Below are 21,729 nucleotides of genomic sequence, written 5' to 3'. Positions count from 1 at the left end.
TGACTACAAGTCACATGTAGGGTTCTCTCACTGGTCCAGTCCCCAAAAGTCAGAGCACAGTTGTGCTTTCTAGCTTTATTTTCTAGAGCAGATTAAACTGAATAAGATAATCAAATAAACTTGTTTGATTGCTGGAACAGTTCAGAGTACAGCAATACAAATAACATTTTGTATGCTTTGTGCATATTCTATAGCAACAGTGCATTTAAGCACAGGGGATGTAACCTTTTAGTGCTCGGAACCCCATAAGGCTCATTGAAAAGCACTGACTTAGTGCTTAAACTTGTTGAGGTAATAATAATGTGATCTGTCTGCAGTTCTATGAGACTGTGACAGTAGATGAGTAAAGTGTGAAAGGACTCCCTCTGGCGGTCATTGTCTGGAAATTCAATCTCAGCTGGAACTATTTATTACACCCACTGACCATAGGGCACTAAAAAAAGAAGGAAAGAAATGAAACTGAGAGGGGGATAGAAAGACGTATGTCTGTATGTTTAAACCAATACAATTGTACCGTCCATAAAGTATAGTGCAGTAGGATAGTATATCCAATCAAAACTGCTACTTTTAACCAAACTGTGGCAGAGGCTCTAATGCTAATTTGATTAATTAATTAATCAATTATGACAATTAAGATAAAACCAAATATTTGTTCGGGGTCTGATAGAGCATCGAGGGAAATGGTGTCAGCATCACAATGGTCTTGCCCCTGTCACATGACTCACTCAGATTTAGAATGCATTAATAAGCGACCTACTGTGTGTGGCTCTCAGCAAGTCATTTACCCTCCTTGTATGAGATGTAAAACCCAAGTCCTATTGTAAGAGACTCTGAAGCAGCAGTTACTGATGAAGCATAGTTCACCCCCCCAGTCTCTGGAAATCGCTTTGTATAAAAGCGTCGCTAAATGATTAAATAATAATGAAGAATAAATGTATTGAACACCAAGTGTGCAAAATGTACCAGTGACTATCAAGGTTTTATTGTTTGATAATAATAATAATAAACTGTATTCTATATAGCTCATTTCATGTACAAACATCACAAAGCAGAGTACAGTTCATTAAGTAAGACCTATAATGTAGAGATATGAACATTAGGAAATGCCAGTGTAAAACAATACGTTCTAAGGCGTGATTTCAAAATACCCGAAGTCTCAGAGTCCTTTATCACCCTGGAAGAGCGTTCCATAATCTTGGTGCAGAACTCCAGCAATACCCTGTGCAACACAATACATTCAATTAAAACGTGCTTAACTCTGTCAAAAGACAAGCTTTTAAATAGTAAAGTGACGACTGGTAGCACTTTGGTTCCTTTGCATCACTTTGTGTTAGATTTTCAGCTTTTAACTGAAATGAACACACCCGCTCATTGAAGTTAAATATACCAAATCAATGAATTATGAAAAAAATAGATGTGTAATTAAAGAATAAAGGGAAATATGAAGCAGCTATTATCGCTATCAAACTATAAAACCCCAACGTTAACTTTTATATAAGTCCCAATACAGTCTAAAATAAGACAGCACTTTTCAAAATAGAGCTACATTGTCCCTTTGTTAGATCATGTAACGCTTATGTACTTATTAAAACAATATGATATAGTGGTAGAAATAATATTGTTATATTGAGTTATATAGTGTTAAGCACGAAATCCGTCTCCGTGTTATCACAGCGATCCGCTGCTCCGGGTTTTGTAGCTCGTCTTCCTTTATCGCCTTTGATTTTTCGTTCTGCTGGATTTTTGAGTCGCGGATTGGCTGGTTGGTTGGAGCGTGGAATCTGAGGAAAGCAGGAAAGGGAGTCTCCGTTTTTCCCTGCACTTTGGAGGTTGTAGGCTATTGGCTTTTTTGCTGTTCGTGTTTACACCTTGGCATTGGCGAAGTAAAGCGGTCCGAGGGAGGATGCAGAGACGGAGGCAGATACACAGCAAGGCAAAGAGCGGAGAAACACGTTGTCAGAATACACTGGCAGAGTAGCAGCCGCGTTTCAACAGCACAGCTGCTGAAGTCGGAAGAAATCCAGAGTTCTCATTATTTTCCGACTTTTTTTGCAGAAATGACGGGCTTCTTGAAAACGCCACACCGACTGATATAACTTTGCGTGCTTGTGTGTTTTGTGTTACGAACGAGAATAATTTATGAAATGACGAAATTATACGATATCTAGGGAACTTATTTTTTTCTTTGTTGGTTGTTCCTTCTATTCTGTTTCACGATTTATTTTTTGATGGGGGAGAGGCACATCAATCTGAACTGAGGATATTCTCGAACTGAGTTTTTTTTTGTGGTATCATATCACTTTTATGACTCGAAGGGATATAACTGCTACAATTGGTACTTTTTAATAGCCGGTATATAAAACACATACGAAATATACTCTCCATATACAGCTTAGAAAGGGTGTCCTTCTATTTAAAAAATAAAGTAAAATTAAGAAATACCTTCAACCCGATACAGAGGTGGAAGGGAGGCCAGTGTCGGCGAATTCCCCGGGACCTTGGACAGTTACTTAGCCGGGGAGCGATGCACTCATCTCGGATACAGCGGTCTGCGGCGCTCGGTCTGCTGATGGTTTATCTTTTGTTTTGTAACCTACGAGTCACCGAAGCAGGTAAGGAGAAGAGACGCGCACACACACACACACACGCAACACAAACACAAATTAAACGTCAACTTAACATTGGCATTTTTATAATCACATTTAATTTTCATAGTGCTTCTGTTTTACACATGTTAGATAAGTTATCTTTTTGTCTATACTATCTGCTATCTGTACTCAGTTCAGTGTTAATCCAGACCGCCAAACACATACTTGGGTTCCCGACATGAACCTTCTGAAGCTTCACTTGGTCCTAATGGTAAAACAACGGACGTATAAACAACCCAGCAGAGTAGACATGAGTTAACATGCGGGCATACCAAGTCTGTATGAGACTGCATGCTGCGGGTCCAGTAAAGCGCTTATTATAGGTTGCTATAAGGCGATTATATATATATTATTATATATCAACGTATATATATATATATATATATATATATATATATATATATATATATATATATATATATATATATATATATATATATAAAATATATTAAAACATATCGAAAGTTAACACATGATAACACATAGAACGCGTGAATACAGTATAAGGCAGAAAGGCCATGTACGTTGTAATGTGGGGTGCGTGTGGACCTGAATGGCTTTGCTCCCTCAGTAGATTCCACAGCATCATGCTGCAGTATTTTACACCCAGAACTTCGCATGTTAGTTGAATTTGTACTTGTTTAGAAAAGGAATACACTGTTGGCTTCATGAAGGAAAACGTATACAGTGTGTTAACAGTACACACACACTGTCTATTCAAACACATCACTGTGTCACTTTGAACACACCTTATATCGTTCACTCTTAAGGAGAAGAGAATAAACATTACCCTTAATTAGGGCATTAAAATATAAAGCATTTTGGAACCGCTGATCGTTCTAATATGGAACCAGTTGGGTTCACGTTGAATCCATTCTATAACCCCCCCCCCTCCCCCCCTTACCTGTGTACCTGTTATTTTGAGGTATCGGGATAAAGAGTTCTTTACGTTTTCTATTATAATCCCACATGCTGGCAACTGCATGGGGGGCGTTTAACCCGTTTGATTTACTAAACCCCCCATTGTGTCATGACGATTAATACACCAACATGCATATAATAAGTGTCTGTTTAGCGCTGGTCCTTGCGGGGCTGCAGAAGGGATTATCATAATGATGTTATGAAAGTGCCTGGGGTAGACTGGGTTATGCATTGTGTTGATTCAAAGCGAATGCTGAGCCATTTCGAGTTTAGAGAGAGAGAGAGAGAGAGAGAGAGAGAGAGAGAGAGAGAGAGAGAGAGAGAGAGAGAGAGAGAGAGAGAGAGAGAGAGCATACATACATTACCTTTAAAAACAAAAACCTAACAAACAATAGCCTTTTTAAAACTTTCTGCTCACTCCTCTCTCCCTTAATCCTCCCCAAAAGGAAGCACTAGAAAGTCCTTTATTTAGGATAGATGTTATCGCGCTTCCTGTAATGCATTCCGGATGTGAAGTTTGGAGTGGGCTGCACAGTGTCTGCTTGCAAAATTACTGTTACTGGCGACACAGTGTAAGAACCGCACGCACAGACAGAGTCGTGCTACTGTATTAATTACTTTTGCAGACTCCGGTTTTGTACAAATAAGCACACAGACACACACACACACAAACAATTTCTAGGAGCCACACGGTGCAACATATATATGTCTCCTTATAAAAAGAAAAAAAAAAGTCTAAAATGGCCATATTTGTCTATATTTGCGTTACCTCACAGCAGACGTATGGGTAAAAAATCCACGTTTTCAAATCCAGCATATGGTTCGGCAGTTGTTAATCAGAAACTATGGATGATGTACTGAATTTAAAATAATTAAAAAAAAAAAAAAAAAAAAAAAAAAAAAAAAAAAAAAAAAACAACATTTGGAAACAAGTTGTAGACGTGACTCATATTTGTTTAAATGTGTTAAGTACAATCACCAAATCAAAATACAAATGCCAACGCCAGAAGAATATCCTAATGAGATTTGAAAAGCATTACCCTTATAAAAATGACCACGGTATTTTAGCAATGCTATAGCAGTTTCTCCATGCCTTTCCCGTAGTTATACTATTCACCGTTTACCATAGTTTACCCATCGTTTGCATTGTTTATTAGTGTGTTTTACCACTGCTTTACTATGTTTTCGCTGTGCTGTACACTTTTTACTATGGTAAACTCTTGTGAGTCTCACTCCAAATGGTGCAAAATTTTACACACAACACTACTTACTGTGCAATTAAATCAACACGGCAACAAAATACAACGTTGGCCTGACAGTTTGTGATTCGGTGTCACAACGTTTGTAGTTGTTTGTTTTTCATACACGTTTCTGACGTGCTGTAACTAAGAGGCGAGTGTTCAGTTCAGCAGTACATTAACACGGCAAGGCATCACGTAAACGCAGCGTGTTTATCTCCCTCTTGGAGGAGAGAGCGATCGGTAGCCTGCTGGGGAAGAGTTTGTGCAGCTCTACTGATTGAAGCAGCTCGCTTCTAAAGGAGTGGTTTTCTGCTGAAATTGAAACTGACAAGCCAGGCCAGTTCTGGTTTTGTCAAGTTTATCTAGTGATGGTTTAGGTTTTTGCAATGTAAGGTGTTTTGTGTGTGTGTGTCTTTTTTTCCTTTTATTTATTTATTTATTTATTACTTAACTCCTTTAAACTATTCAGAACGTCAGTGATGTGATTTCATGTCACACATCACTTTGTAACCGCCCTCCTATGTGCTGAGTGAAATCCAAGCTCATACCGCTGCCGCTGCGGAAGTGGAGTTATTGTTTTGATTGAATTCGGGTGTCGCAATGCTGTCAGTATTTGCTGGAAGGTAATGGTCAAACGGTGGCCTGTCAGTTTATCTTAACTAAACAATGTGTTCGCTAAGAAAGGAAACTGTCAACATTTATATACAAATACCACATGAACCCCCTCAAGAGTTATGGAAACGGGTCCTATCTTAAGGAGCCATCACCTTCTTTACTAATTGCACAGTGCTGAAGGGAGGCTGCCTGCCAGAGGCTTTTAAAGACAATTTTAACTGACAAGGACAGTCATGGCTACTGACAAAGTAAAACTTTCACCAATCCTTTTCATTAACTACCTTTCTCACTGACAGAGAACGTGTGGATGGGTATTTATGTCTTACAATATTTTTTTTAGCAGGTAGAACACAGATTGAAGGTATTATTATTATTATTATTATTATTATTATTATTATTATTATTATTATTATTATTATTATTAATCTCACATAATTAATGTAAAACCTAGGCTGGTTCATACTGCTTTGCAATGGGAGACTTATTCCTTACCTAGAAGGGTACTGTAGATAATAGCATAAATATTTTTAGCTTGGAAAAGGAGATAAATAAACAAGGAAAGCAGAAACCCTCATTTCTAATCAGCCTTAGATAATGAGGGAGGTTAATGCCCACTGCGTGGCTCGATGTTTTTTTGTGTGTAAAATCTTCTGTTTTCCTATTATCATGAATCATGTGACACAGAAACCTGGGACAGAATTATATTTATTCATAATATATATATATATATATATATATATATATATATATATATATATATATATATATATATATATATATATATGCTGAGTTTCGGTCCTAGGCTGTTGGGCGTTCTACCCCGTCATGCTGTTGTTGTTATTAATAACTTTTAGCGCTGTGTCTTTTTTAGACCCCTGCCCTGCTTGCATTCAGTTTTATATAACTTGCTTAATACATTTGAACACCCCCCCTCCCCCACCCCCACCAATAGCCTTTGTGTGGTCTTCATTGTATGACCTGAATCGCCAAAGCTGCTTATGATATTAAAGGCAAAGTATGAAATCTTTGGGGAAAAAAAGAACCTTTAAACTAGCGGCATTTCATGCAAACAAATTTCAGACGGCTGTATTATCTTCTGTTAAATTGTTTTGTAACGGTTTCTAAAAGATGAAAGTGATGCCACATTATTAATGTATTTATTATTTAGTAAAAGGTGCTGTAGGATACAAGCTGATTTTGACCCCGAGGGAGTTCTGGTAGCTGAAGGGGTCAAGCTGGAGCAGTGGGTTCACTCACTGGCCTCGCCTTCCTTTCACCTCTGGAGGCCTGGGATCCAATCAGCTCAGGTCTCAAGTGAAATGAGTTTGGTCAGCTTTTCCTCAACGGACACTAATCCGCAAAAACAAACACCTCCACGCAATTGAGCGGTATTGTCAGGCTTGGCTTGAGAGAGCCCCAGGACTGAATGACAGGGGCAAGAAGCAGGTGTTCAGGCCAGTACTCTCTCTTGCTTTGAGGTAGAGCGCATGCCTGCCTGCCTGCCTGGCAGCCTGTCTGCCCGTCTGGCAGCAGTGTGCCTGACTGCGGCCAGTGCTAGTGCTATTGCCCCTTACCTTCCGAACCTTTCACTAACAGAATAAAAAACAATAAAAGAACAAAGCCCATGTAATTGGTGGAGAGAGCGGAGGTGTGGAGTGCTTCACGTGTGCAGTGTGACCGTGGCTGTCCAAGACGCGCTTAGCAATAATAATGCAACCAACTCAGAAAGTGCAGAGCTGTCTTCTTTTTTTACACTGTACTTGATTATGTTCATATTACATATACACTCTAATACAGGCAGACAGACACACACAGTGTATTCATTGATAATATTTGGGGAACTGAACATGCTTTACAATTAATTTCCTTAAAGTCTATCAGCCCAATTAACATCACTGGTCTCCCTTTTAAAGGTGTGCTAACCAAGGGTTTGAAAGATATGTATGCATCTGTTTCTTAGCCCAAGATACATTGTGTATTAATTTTATGGTGGTAGCACTTTAGATTCCAGTGAATGATCTTCTATGTAATTACATTGTAATAACTGGGTAATTACCAGTGGTTTCTACTGTGTAATTGCATGGCAGTGGGCTTGTGAACAACATTGTGTTACACCAGTTTGACCTGATTTTTTAACATTTTTTGTGCACATTCTACACGTTTGAAAAATCCCATTGGATATCTTTTAATAATCCCAGCGTATTGCCCTGAAGAAATCCTAGATAGCAGGGCTATAAAGAGCATTATCGGCAATGGATTAGGAACAGATAGAGCACCGCACAGTGCTTCTCGTAGGTTCTGTCATCCAGTTTTATGGTTATGCAATGCCTTGGTGGTCTCAGCCGTTATTTCCATCCTCAGCACTGGCCACAACAGTACATTAGCGTTTTACTGCTGAGCTGGGACCACCCTGAAACAAGACAGATCGCTTATACACGTCCTCTGTGCTGTATTATTCATTGGTCCAAAATGACCGTCTTTAATATTTTAATTCGTTTATAATGCGAGGAGATCCCTGTTGGAACTGCAAAACGGGGTTAGAGACAGGCTTTTATTTTTGGGGCTGAAGCCACTGTACCCATATAAAAGTTCCCCAAAGTGAAAGCATAGCAAAGTGTAGTAAAGCAAAGTGAAAGCATAATAAAGCATAGATAAGCATTGTAAAGAACACCGAGGTAAGGTAAAGCATATTAATAAAAATGGCAAACCATATAAAATCATGGGAAAACTGTGGTAAACTTAACAAGGGCAAGACTGGAAAAGAACAACCTATTCTGGGTGTTTTATAGAGTAAGCAAGTTGAGGCAGGGTTATGCTGCTTTGCAGCTGTAATGGAGCTTGAAGATGCCATGTACGGACTAGGAAGGTGACTTTGTAGGTTGAAAAACAAATTAGGAACATAAGAACATAAACAAAATACAAACGAGAGGAGGCCATTCAGCCCAGCATTGCTTGCCTGTTTCCCATAGCTGATTGACCTCAAAACTTTGTCAAGTTGGGTCTTCAAGGATCCCATTCCACACCATCTGTGTCTCAATCTCTCTGTCTAAAGTCTGTCTCCACTTTCTTTAGGCATATGTTGTAAACCACAGTGCATCTTTGAATGTGTTATAAGGATGTTATAAACAATATTAGACCGGTATTTTTAGGAGTACATAGACTGATCTCAAGAAATGCACAGTAGAATATGAAGATTCTACATCAAAAGTTTATCATATTATATCTACACAAACCCAAATGTCTATAGGAGGCAATAAAAAAGTTCAAAGATGATTTGTGAGAATGCAAGGCAGTTAACAAGTTGTCCTTGGTGAGTGTCACAGACAGACAGACAAAGAAACAGATGGACACACTTGGAGCAAAATGGGTTGTTAATAAAGACCCTAAAAAAACAACACATTTACAAATGGATCCGCAAAAGAAATGCAAAAACAATTGCACTCTATTATGAGGCACGCCAGCCTTGCTTCAGCCCAGGCAAAAAGTTATTTAGCTTTTGGTCACTTCATTGTACAAGTTTATATTTCCCCTGCTACAACCTTTAGTTGAATTGACTCCTCAGTCACCTTGCGTCTTGTTTGAACTCCCCACGATCTCCCTGCCTGCCTTCCTCCCTTCTTGGTTTTTTTCCCTAGTCAGTTCTATTACTGATTATCTCTCTGTTTTTTATTATTTCTGCTTTGTTGTAGTAATGCTGTCCTGCGGCTCTGAGAAATTAAACAGGGAGCGATGAGGAGAGACACACTAACCTGTTGCTCACTTCTCTGACTTTTCATTAGGTAATGCATTCCCCCACCCAGAAAAATATATTTTTCAATGTCCTATGCTCAGGGTTTCTATTTGTTCTGTGCTTGTATGATCACAGTGTGTGATGTACTTCTATTGCAACAAAATACAGTGAACTACAGCATGAATCAGGGAGAAGTGAATTCAGAATACAGAAGACTGCACCATGAACTAGGGAGAAACATGTTTTTAGGTTTGTGGTGGTGAGGCACACTACAGTGGACCTGGCACACCACAGTGGACCACGGTGGACCTGCCCATTCCATTCCACCCCCCCCCCCTCCTCAAGCCCCCCCCGCCTCAAGTGGATGTTGCAATTGCATCAGTAAAGAAACACCACATAGAATAATGGTGGTGTTACTTACATAGATTCCCTGGGGGCAGAGTGTTGCAGGGGGACAGGTTAATGCTTACACTGGTGTGCAAATGAGGGATGATACTGAGAGCTACTGTATAGAGAGGCCATCTCTGTGCTCTAAGCATCAGAGTCTGCTGCCATCAGGATGTGATGATGAAAATGGAAACGGTACAAAATCTAAAGAAGACGAAGAAGAAGAAGAAGAAGAAGAAGAAGAAGAAGAAGAAGAAGAAGAAGAAGAAGAAGAAGAAGAAGAAGAAGAATACATTAGTTAAGAAAACTGATATTTTCATAAGTTGCTCTTTAGGCAGAGAGAGAGAGGGCTGTTCTGCACTGTTGGGAGATGCGTGCCTCTAGCAAAGTCGTTGCTTCTTCTTCAATCTGTTTTTATGAATAACTGGAAGGCCTGCAGAGGCCAGATGGGGTGTAATGTACAAAGTCCGGAATAATATCTCAATGGGGGTCTTTTGTGCTTGCCGTGAATGCCAAGTCTAAGCTTCAGAGCGGATTTTCTCTCTGTGTCAGGGGGTGATGGTAGCTGGGGTCAAGCATTCAATATTCCTCAATATTCCCAGTACTGTCAGACACACAGGCTTCCATAACTTCAAACTATAAGACACAAAAAGGAAATGTTTTCAAGGAGCTCAGTCTGTCGTTTACTTTCTCCCATGATAATGTTGAAAACAAAAACAACAACTGGTATAGCATTCAAACTACAAGGGAGTTTGGCTAACGCAGCAAATCACGGCAACGTTTGCTTTCGAGTGATTATATGAAAACAGATCTTTTAATAGCCCGTGTGTGGGTGTGACAGGGTGCAGCCTGTCTTTGTGTTTTGTGGTGTTTAGAGTGGATGTGAGTCTGCTGTGTGGATCTGAGTTAATGAGTTTGTGTGAGGAATGTGTGAAAGGTGCTGTAGCTGATGAGGTGCGAATTGCTCAATTAGCTGCAGCACCTGTATAAAAGGGAGTGGTTGGGAGTGTTAGTTGGTGAGTGTTTGTGAGAGTGTGTGTATCTGTTTGGTAGCGGTGTATGAGTGAGTGAGTGAGTGAGTGAGTGAGTGTGTGAGTGAGTGTGTGAGTGAGTGAGTGAGCAGTGTTGTTTATTAGTTATTGTTTAGACTGTTTTGTGTCTTTTTATTTGGCCATTGTGCCATTTTGTTTTGTGTGTTGATTATTATTAAATTAAAAGTATTTTATTTGCTGCACTTTCCGTCTCCAAGGCTCCTCATTTTGGCTATTCTGTCACAGTGGGTTTCTGTGGTTTTATGGGAAAGCAACAAGCTCTTTACAAGGTGCAAGCAAATGTAAATGTGCTGTGTACACGTGCACACATCATGCACTAGTTGAAAAACCGGTCTCCTTAACTTTGTTTCTTGTTAGTTTATGGATACATGTGTAAAGTTAGGTGTCTTCCTATAATTAATCTTGGTTTCTTTGCATTCACAAGAGTGCACAGCTGTTGATAATACGAAGAATGCTAAAAGTTTGGGAGTACAAACTATTCTCACAGAAACTTCTGATCTAGTACTGTGCCTGCATGCTGTCTGTATCTCAGAACGAAGTCATTTACTCTGGAAATTAATTGTAACAGAGCAGGACAGCGTATTATACAGTTGGCTTGGTTTTTTTTTGTCTTGCAACTGCTTTCCACCAGAGAATATTAATGGCAGCCTGGAGGCTTGTCTCTGAGTGAGTCAGTGCCTGCGCTGTGGCTTCCAGCTGGAGCTGCACTCAGAACTGAAAACAGGGGCCAAAACCTTTAGGGTTTTATTGGTTTATTAGGGTTTTATAGTTGAAAAAGCACTATCCTGTAATATCCTACAGAACCAACAAAAAGACTATAATTTCCAACAGAAGTACTAAAATACAGCTGTGTCCTACAGAAAAGCTAACAATACCACAGTAAATAACAGTATACACAGCAGCAGTCCAACACAGCGAGTAGTTGGGAAGACAGATGCCCATATGGTTGGTTTTACGACAGCTTGAGCAGCTTTTCAAGTGCATTTTTCTCTGCTTTTTAAACAAGCTTTTTTTTTTTTTGCTGGCTGGCTGAACGGTTGAATTAGTTTATGATGCTCTGGTGGTGTCCCGTTGTGCTGTGATGCGGTACGTCATTCTCCCTCCCCCACTTATCTTCTCACCTTTAATGTGATGGAAGAATTTGAGAAAGCACATGTCCCTTTTAATGCAAATCACAAAATTGGAGCAAAAGAAAATGCATTTGATTTCAGCCTCCTAGTTTCACAGAGATCATCTCCCACTCGCTTGCTGTCTGTCCACAACACTCTCTCTCATATTACCTCTCCATCATTACTTCCTTTTTTTCATGTTTTTTTTATACCCGTTTCACACTATTCTCTCTTTCTCCCCTCTCACTCCCTGCCTCCCTCCAGCAGAGCTTAGGAATTGCTACTTTAAGACCAGCGTGGAGAATCTCATTTATCCCTGTTAAATGCTTATTAGCTCCATCTGCCTGTGGCTTTATGATGCCTTGTTGCGACCACCACAACTTCAGAAAGGAGCTTCTTAGCATAACAGAAACAGCTGCAAGGGTATTTGAGGACCCCTGAGCCCACACTCACACAGTCGAGTAAGGGCAACGCAAACTACAGAGAAAAATGCAGCTAAAACTCCTGCTTACTTGTCTAAGTTTGCCAAAGGTTCTCACCCTGAGTTGGATCAAAGCTTGGTCAGAGTTTGTCGAGCTTTTAAACCGAATTGCAAGAGTGAATGAGTCCAAACTATCACATAGAACCCAGGAAAGATAACAAAAAAAAACAAAACAATGTGAGACAACACCGCTACGACATTTGCTTACTTAGGTAACGAAGGTTGTATCATGACTGCTGCTTGTTCACAGGGACACCAACACTCAAGACTGCTATTTATGTACAATTTTTTTTTTAAATAATAATAATACAAATATTCAATGTGATGGTTGTTTACCAGTAAGGCTTGCCTCAGCCACTGCCCTGTGCGATCGAATAGCACCCCACTGTGAGTTTTGGGGGGTTTAAACCCCTCCCCCTTATTAATTCTTGGGACCTCTTTTGAGACGAGACCGCCGACTGTGACTGCACAGAGTGACTGATTGCACACAATCGCTGTGTGTGAGAGTGTGTGTGTGGGCATGTCATCTGCTGGCAGTCTCAAAGGCCTCACTCTGATAGACACCTGGAAAGGGAGGGCCTGTGATAGACTCCCTGGTTAATGAAAGCTCATTGTGTTTGAGAGTGAAGATCAGATGGTATTGTTTTTTCTTTTCTTTGTCTCGTTTTGATGGAAGTGTCTTATCCCTTACAAGCGGGGTCCCTTTCACCCCTATCTCGGTGGGATGTATATCCCTGATGAAGAAGATATAGTGTAAAACTCAAATATACAGTATGTATATATCAAGGGAACTGCTTATCTAGTGATGAAACATAGACACACACATAGAGAGAAACACACACAAAAGGTTGCTGTTCGGTCTGTGTGGCGTTGGTTCTTTTTCTCATAGAGATTAGACAGACACAGACACACACTGTCGTATTGAATACATTGCATTAACCCATTATATTGCAATGATTGATTCCTAACTCCAACCCCCCCCTAAAACATGTAGAGGGGGAACAAAACTGACTTTTACAGTATATCAATTTTTTTTCTTAATCAAATACATTCTGTTATTTTTTTATTTATTTATTTAAGTGGAGTGCATCATTTTTGCCCTCACTTTTTCTCAGTGCTTACTTTTATTGTGTACATTGGAACAATGTCCAATAGGGGTAATAGTAGGGTGAGGTGGGCACATACACAGACAGGCAGGCAGGCTGGCAGACAGTGGTAGGTGTGTGTGTATCTGGAGTTGGCCCCTCATTGTGTGCCCCTGGCTCGGTGCTTTGCTTCAGAGATAAGATCCCAGTCTGGCGCCTGCACTTCAGGCCTGTTATACTGAGCTCCTGCTGCCCTTACAAAGGCACCCTCTTAAAGAGACAGGGAGGCAAAGAGACATGGGAGGAATCTGAGAGGAACTGGGAGGCGTTTACATAATGTTAAGACAGACAGACACACACAGGAGAAAAACTAGCCAATTTTTGCTATTACGAACTGCTGCAACTAGAACACACTGTGTTTGTTTTGCCAACTCTAGCAGCTAGAACACACTGTGTTTTGAATTGCCAACTCTAGCAGCTAGAACACACTGTGTTTTGAATTGCCAACTCTAGCAGCTAGAACACACTGTGTTTTGAATTGCCAACTATAGAAGCTAAAACACAGTGTTTTGTATCAATAATAACATAAGAACATAAGAACGTAAGAACCTAAGAAACATTCTGAAGAGAGGAGTCTGTTTGGCCCATTGCTGCTAGTCTGGTTTCTTTAGCTGACTGTTCTTGGAAATGGCTCTAGAACCACATCCAGATGTGCTCTAGAAGGATCCCAGTAAATCAGCAGCAACAAAGTAGCTTGACAACCAATTCCACACCATTCCATGACTGGAGAAGCTGCCTAATGGCTACCAGCTGTAGAGCAGCTTTAAGTTAGCAGTGCTTGGTATTACAGGAGCTAGAACCCAGTGTTTGGTATTGCTAACTGTAGCAGCTAGACTAGGTCAGTGTTTGGTATATCAAACTGAAGTGAAAATCATCCATACATTGATGATTTATTGCTAGAAAGTAACAGTCAAGTGGGCAGATGTTTTTGCTTATGCCTTTAGGTTTCTTCTGTGGATCATGTGGTGTTGGTAATTCAGTCTTAAGCGAACGCCAAGTCAAAAAATCAGGCAGCTAAACATAAGAGACATATTTTTGAAGCAAATGCAAAAGTACATTTTCATATGCTGGGGTCCAGATTTTGCACTGTGGTCAAATTGCCTACTTTGTAGTTTTACTATTGAGTTCCCGTAGTGAAAAACACAGGCCTGTATGTTAATGGTAAAAAAAGAACCCCAAAAAACCAAAACACAGTCTTTGAACTGCATTTTCCTGCAGAGTTTTTTTTTTTATTAATTAATTTATTTCTGGTTTATACCGTCAGAATTTTTTTCTTTTTTTTTTCCTCAGGAAAATGTTTCTTTTTGCACTAACTTCTAAACAAAGATCAGCTTAGTGACTTGATCAGTGTTTCTTTGGACTTAGTTTCTCAGCAGTCAAGTCACATTGGATTAGTGTGAGTGTCCAATCTACTCAGTAACACAAGGTGGCGGGCGGTGTCAACGGAGAGCAGAGCTGCTGTGCCCCGCTCTCACTCTGAGCTGTCTGAATGTGAGACTCACAACTCTACTGGAGACGCGCACACTTTCATCAGCAATCAACACTGCGGCTGCTTCAAGGAGACCGCTCGCTGGTCCGTGTGCTGTAAAACAAAGCAATGGGGCATAACTCCTCACAAATAGCTTCCTCTGTCACCGGGAAGTTTTTACGTTTTAATTTCACAAAAATATGGCTCAAATATGTATATATACCATACATGCCAACAGTCCCTATATGGTCAGGACAGTCCAGATTTCCTAGCAAATGTCCCACTCTTCGTGCGGCTGACACATCTGCTCATCACTAACTTATACAAAGGTAAGAACGCTTCATTATGTCTATTTTTACTGTCGAGATGGTCGTGTTGATATTGGGAGGGGGATATGTCTATTATATGATAACGAGTGTTTTTTGTGTATGACGCCTCCCATGTGCTCACCAACAAAATCACATGCTGCGGAGAGGGTACATATATATATTTATAACGTATATATTATATATATATATATATATATATATATATATATATATATAATATATATATCTTTTTCTATCGGAACTGTAACATCGCATTTCGGACGTGGACGTAACTGAAAGATAGTAGCAGAAAGCTTGCACTGTACTTGCTACCTGAAAGAGTCACCCACAAACGGTGATCATTTTGAAGGACCAGGCTAATAGAAACTAACGTTTGTTTCTAGTTTGGAATAATTGCCAGACAGACAGATTGGGTCGAAACAGACACACGGATAGACATTTTAAATGTATTTGTACCAGGAAATCCGACATAGGTTTTTGTTTTGCATTGTTTTCAGGTGCACATAAAATACTGACCTCACAGATAGCCTTATCTGAGACTTGAACAAGTTTAAGACCACAGCGATGACTCATATCACACTACAGTACAAACTATTATAAAAAATAATAATAATTGAAAATAATTGCTGTGCCATATGAGCAACAGACACTGCCATTATAAATGTTTCCCACAATAAAATCATAACAAAGTTGCATACAGCACAGTGAAAGCATGGTACAGCACAGCGTTATGGTAAGGCATAGTAAAAAAAAAACATGGCAAAACAGAGTAAACTGTTCAAAATGCATAGCATAACCGTGGGAAAAGTGCAAAAATACTGCATAAAAATACAGGGAGACACCAGGCAAGTGTGCTACTACTTGCTCTATGTTGAAATATCAGTCCTAAACTCACCGCTGTGTCACCATTGCTGGCGATAGGGTCTCCTCAGGGTAATGCACTGCGATTAGAATTGGAACAGTTAACTCTGCACAACAATAACTGCTGCCTGTTCCAAATTCCTCCCGTTCTGTTAAAAAAAGTCATCTGTAATGAGTGAGAGAGGAAACACACACACACACATGCTATTTTGTGACCAAAATAAGGATTTTGCAGAGCAAAATACCAGCTTCTATACATGAGAATGAGCTGCACTGCCAAACGCCACTGAATCCCTGTCCCAGAGGAGGCCCTCTGTGAGAGAGAGCATTGTTTCCAGCCCCTTATGCCATTGTAAAGCCTATAATTATAACCCTGGAAATGAAAACTGAATCCCGGCTTCATGATGAATCCCAGGCCAATGCTGCTACAATGTATCCCGTCTAAAAACAGCGTCTCTTGGCCACTATGAGAAAGAAAAGATTAATTTTTCCCTGGATTTAGGACACAGAAAAATAAACGCTTACTAACTCTGAGGTCTTCATCCATAACTGTGAAACACCCTGCGGTAGAATATGTGCTTATACTAAAAGAAACCCTCTTGAATTATTGTTTCTTTGATTACTACATAACATTGAGATCTTTTCAAATGTGGTGAGTCAAAAACCCCAAGGACTAAATTCTCAAAGCTGTTTGCTGCAAATCGTCATTAGCAAAGTCTGTGTTGCATATATCATATTTGGTAACTTTATTAGGCCAGGTTTCTGCTTTCTGAAAAAAAAAAAAAACAATGTACTAATGACAGTTTGGAAGTAACTAGCCAATCGGAGGTTGCCTGGGGGTGGACAACAGAAATATTTGACTTACAAAAAATGGTCATTTTAATGGTGATAAGACAGACCTTGTGATACTTCACAGACAATGGGCTAGATTCTCCAAAACGTCATTATATTTTCAAATAGTAAAAAAACACCAAAGTTAATCCGAGATAAACAACTCAGACATTTCATTTAGGGGCTTGAGAGTAGTTTCTTTTCAGAATTGTAAAATTATATTTTTTCCTTTCAGACAAAAATGACCCTAATAACGCTTTGGAGTAAATAGTTTTATTGAATCTAGTTTACCGAGAGAGGAGAGGAGAGAGGGTAGAGAGGAGAGATGATAGAGAGGGGAAAGGTGAGAGAGGGGAGAGAGGAGAGAGAAGACAGGAAGAGATGGAGAAAGGAGAGAGAGGGGAGAGGAGAGAGAGAGGGGAGAGGTGAGAGGGGAGAGAGGAGAGAGGAGAGAGAGGAGAGAGGATAGAGAGGGGAAAGGTGAGAGAGTACAGAAAAGGGAAAGGTGAGAGTGGAGAGAGGAGAGGAGAGAGGAGAAAGAGGAGAGGAGAGAGGAGAGGATAGAGAGAGGAAAGATGAGAGAGGAGAAAGGGGAGAGAGGAGAAAGAAGGGAAAGGTGAGAGTGGAGAGGGGAGAGGAGAGAGGAGAGAGTGGAGAGGGGAGAGGAGAGAGGGGAGAAAGGAGAGATGATAGAGAGCGGAGAGGTGAGAGAGGAGAGAGGGGGGAGGAGAGAAGGAAAAGGTGAGAGTGGAGACAGGGGAGAGGAGAGTGGAGAGAGAGGAGGAGAGGGGAGAGAGGAGAGAGAAGGGAAAGGTGAGAGTGGAGAGAGGGGAGAGGAGAGAGGAGAGAGGAGAGAGCACTCCATTACCAGGCTAATAGACCTCTAGAGAGCTCAGCTTTCAGCACGTGGACCACAAACAGCGACCCAGACAACAGGAAAAACACAATCGCTAGAACATTGTTGGTGTTTCACTCTTATAAAAGTTTACCACGCTATTTTGCACTTTTCGCATGATTATACTATGTGTTTACCATAGTTTACCCAGGTTTTTAATATGCTTTTTCCTCTCTGTGCTTTACAAGGCTTTCCTGTACTTTACCGTGCTTTCATTGTGCTTTATTACACTTTGCTATACTTTTGGGAAATTATAATACAGTATGTCTTTGAAAAAGAAGTTTGAAATGTTTCTTTTAGCCTCTGGAGAGAATGGAGGAGTACCACACGCCAACACATTTTATTGATTTACATTAGTTATTATTATTATATTATAATATATAGAAGACGCTGATATTGGTGTGATGCAACACGAGGGTTAAGCAGGACAGTGTGGTCGTGTGGGCTGAGGCCTGCATTAAGTGCTGTTTGTCCATTTGAATGTATAGACTCCATTCTGGACTTAAATGACTGTGAACGCATTTAACCCCCACACACACAAACACACACCCTCTTTCAATGAGAAAGCCCCCCTGCAGAGTGAGCCCAGTGGTTTTCCCTGAAGCCCGGCCATTAAACTAGCAGGCAGTCACTCATTCACTGTGTTAAGTCACTCCCTTTTCACTTTGTGCTGCCGCAATGAGTCTGCACTGCTATAGAAACTGCTCCCTCAACAAGGGGAATAGAAATATGGGGGGGTGGGGGATAAACAGTTCTCAGTGTCCATATAATTGGGTGGGAGGTGGGATTTCTTTGTTTTATGAAGTGAAGGGGGGGGTTCTGACATAGACCGAATGGACTCTTGTGGGTCAAAGTTCACTAACCAATTTTTTTTTTATGCTGGTGGCTGGATTTAATAAATTTTGTACTTTAAAAAAAAAAAGAATAAAATGAGGCGCGATATACAGTGTGACGCAAAGTGCAGTGAAGCATACGGGAGAAAGTTAGAAGGTTTTAAAAAACAAACACCTTGGTTCAGCTGTAGTAAAGCATAGCTGATTCACAGTCAACCACAGGAAGGGCATGGGAAAAGTGTGAGGTGAATGTCGTTAACTTTTAGAAGATTTGGAGAAAAGACCCAGGAGACAACAGGCATGTATTCAATCATTGCATGACTAGTGCGAGTGGAACAATGACCCGGCGAAACACAAACACAGTTAGTCTTTTAACAATTACCCAACCCAGCATGCAACCGCGTCTCTACAATTTAACAACACTGCTGGGGTCCCTGCTAGCGAAAGCAGCGAACACAGAGCATTCATTATGTGTTCCCATTAAAGGTGCTGTTAGTATTAGTAACCTCTTATATTGTAGAATGAACCAACAACATCTATCTATCTATCTATCTATCTATCTATCTATCTATCTATCTATCTATCTATCTATCTATCTATCTGTCTATCTATCTATCTATCTAGCTAGCTAGTTATCTAAAATGAAACAAATTAAATGTTGGGGTTTTATTGGACAAAAGCCCTTCTTCAGCGGTGTAAAAAGAAAAGTAAACACAGTACAGTAAACTGCTTTTTTTTAAGAATCTGATCCCACAGATGGTGATGCCTTCACCAGGGTGATTACACTGTGTAACAATTTTTTTTTTTTTTGTTCCTGGGTAGTAAGTGTTATTTCCTAATTGCTTACGCCTCAAAAGTATAGAAAATGGCTATTATTCCCCACAAACTTTGCTTTTGTGACCAGGACAATGATATTTCAAAATATCACTATTTCCAATGGGAAAACGGGCATATAATCGTAAATCTCGAAAAACTACTCACTTCTAAATCTTTTGTAGTCATTTTTGTATTACTTTAGTATAAATGCATGTTAATTTGGATTCATATGTTGTTTTTTTCTGACTTTATGTGAACGAAAACACACACATTTGCCCATTTTCCCATTGGAAATAGTGATATTTTGAAATTTACCTGTCCTGGTCACAAAAGCAAAGTTTGTGGGGAATAATAGCCATTTTCTATACTTTTGAGGCATAAGCAATTAGGAAATAACACTTACTACCCAGGAACAAAAATTGTGTTACATAGTGTAATTATCATTGTTGAATTGTCAGGCTACTGGAAATGTAGTGGTGTTGATTCCAATACATCCACAAAGCGGTTTGCTAAATGCCTTTTAGTTTCTTCAATGTACAGTTTAATGCATTTCTTGCAGATAATGCAGTATACTATTCCTTTAGAGGTGCATGTTCAGTGCCTCTGATCCCAGTTTGGGTGTCAGTGTATTTTCAGGTAGTGCAGTGTGGTCTATTGCATGGAAGTATACCTATTAAAAGTTTCCCAGAAGCATGAATCTTGCTGTGGACTCCAGATTCTCATAGATTCTTGATATATGATATCAGTGGGGGAGTCTTAAAAATAGGTGCGCTGGTGGATCTTGCTGTAAAATTGTCAAGTTTGTTTGCATGATTTGCTGTATTTCTCTATGTTACGTGAGGACCAGAGGAATTCTGTTATTATATTAAATATCCTTTATTATCAATCCATCCATCCCACAAATTAACAGGAAAACAAATGCTAATTTATTATTATTATTATTATTATTATTATTATTATTAAGAAGAAGAAAGAAGAAGAAGAAGAAGAAGAAGAAGAAGAAGAAGAAGAAGAAGAAGAAGAAGAAGAAGAATTATTATTATTATTATTATTATTATTATTATTATTATTGTATAAATGTTGTATTCTAAACCAGTAGTTTTAATAATGGAATCCCCCCCGGCACCTGGACAGTGGAGCTGTATAGATTATCAATCTCAGTTTATCCTGGGATTATGCGCTCTAATCCTCCTCGGCCCCTAATTTGGATTAAGTTTTGAGTGTGCTTATTCCCTATCCACAACATGGATTGGAGAGATCTGCTTTGAAAATTGATTAAACTCCAACTGCAAGTGGAATGCATGCACCATCATTATTATTAATAAAGTGAAACCCGTATTAACCAGAGACTGGAATGGGCTCCTTTAGAGAAAATGCCTTTGTGTTTCATTCATTTATCTGGCTTCACTCATAGCGTTAAAGGGCTTGCAGCTAACAAAATAATTCCATCAATGTGTGGTGCTCGAATTGGAACAGAAAGCTGTCCAATTCCTAATTCTTTCTTTCTTTCTTTCTTTCTTTCTTTCTTTCTTTCTTTCTTTCCATCCAATAGTAAATGTATAATAGTGATTACTTCCTAATTCTTTCTTTCTTTCTTTCGTTATCTTTCTCAAGAGCGCTCAGTGCTCCATCCCGTCAAGTTCCTTCAGTAATTGCCTGTAAATAATTAAAATAATTTCGGACGGAGGGGGTTTCAGTTATGCATTCATTTACATTAGTAATGTGGAGATGAGGACTAAGTGGACTCACTGTTACTGTAATAGGCCCCTCATGGATTTTATTTCTGTCTTAGCAAAAGCAACACGTCGGACAGCAAAAAGAAAAAAAAAAAATAATAATGCATTACAAATAGACAGTTAAAGAAGCCTACCTGCCTTTGGAGAATTTTGTGATCTCTGCTGATGAAGGATGAGGGACAATGACATTGGCTACAGAGAGCGTCCCATCACAGCTCTGCAAATGAATGAGAGAGAGAGAGAGAACGAGAGAGAACGAGAGAGAACGAGAGAGAACGAGAGAGTACACCTCAGTCCTGCCTTGCTGCCATTCAGTGCTGAACCTTTTAGAAAAGTTTTCATGTTAAATTATTTTGGATAGTAAAAACTTGACCCCAGCCACAGCCCTAACTCTAGCAGCATTCCCAGTCCCAGCCCTAACCCCAGCCCCAGTCCCAGCCCCAGCCCTATCCCTAGCCCTAGCCCTAGCCCTAGCCCCAGTCCTAGTCCCAGCCCCAGCCCTAGCCCTAGCCCTAGTCTCAGCCCCAGCCCCAGCCCCAGCCCCATGTAAGGGTTTGCTTCTTGGCCGTGTTGAGTTGTCGACTGGCTTGCCGTTAATCGGAAGACGCCCTCTACTGAGCTGTTGCGAGAG

At 40.0% G+C, this 21,729-nt stretch overlaps 1 protein-coding gene across 2 annotated transcripts in view; it reads left to right on the top strand.

Annotated features, from left to right (window-relative positions):
- Positions 1 to 1,780: 1,780 nt before the first annotated feature.
- Positions 1,781 to 21,729, top strand: part of LOC121325760 (netrin receptor UNC5B-b-like) — a 56,659-nt gene continuing 36,710 nt past the window's right edge. For both annotated transcript variants that reach the window (XM_041268709.1, XM_041268708.1), the window contains exon 1: positions 1,781 to 2,612. In XM_041268709.1, the coding sequence (XP_041124643.1) occupies positions 2,525 to 2,612 (88 nt within the window). In that variant the 5' untranslated portion in view covers positions 1,781 to 2,524. The remainder of the gene's footprint in view (positions 2,613 to 21,729) is intronic.

The sequence above is a fragment of the Polyodon spathula genome, chromosome 13 (genome assembly GCF_017654505.1).
Source record: "Polyodon spathula isolate WHYD16114869_AA chromosome 13, ASM1765450v1, whole genome shotgun sequence".
Classification (NCBI taxonomy): domain Eukaryota; kingdom Metazoa; phylum Chordata; class Actinopteri; order Acipenseriformes; family Polyodontidae; genus Polyodon; species Polyodon spathula.
This window is presented reverse-complemented; position numbering and strand designations above follow the sequence as displayed.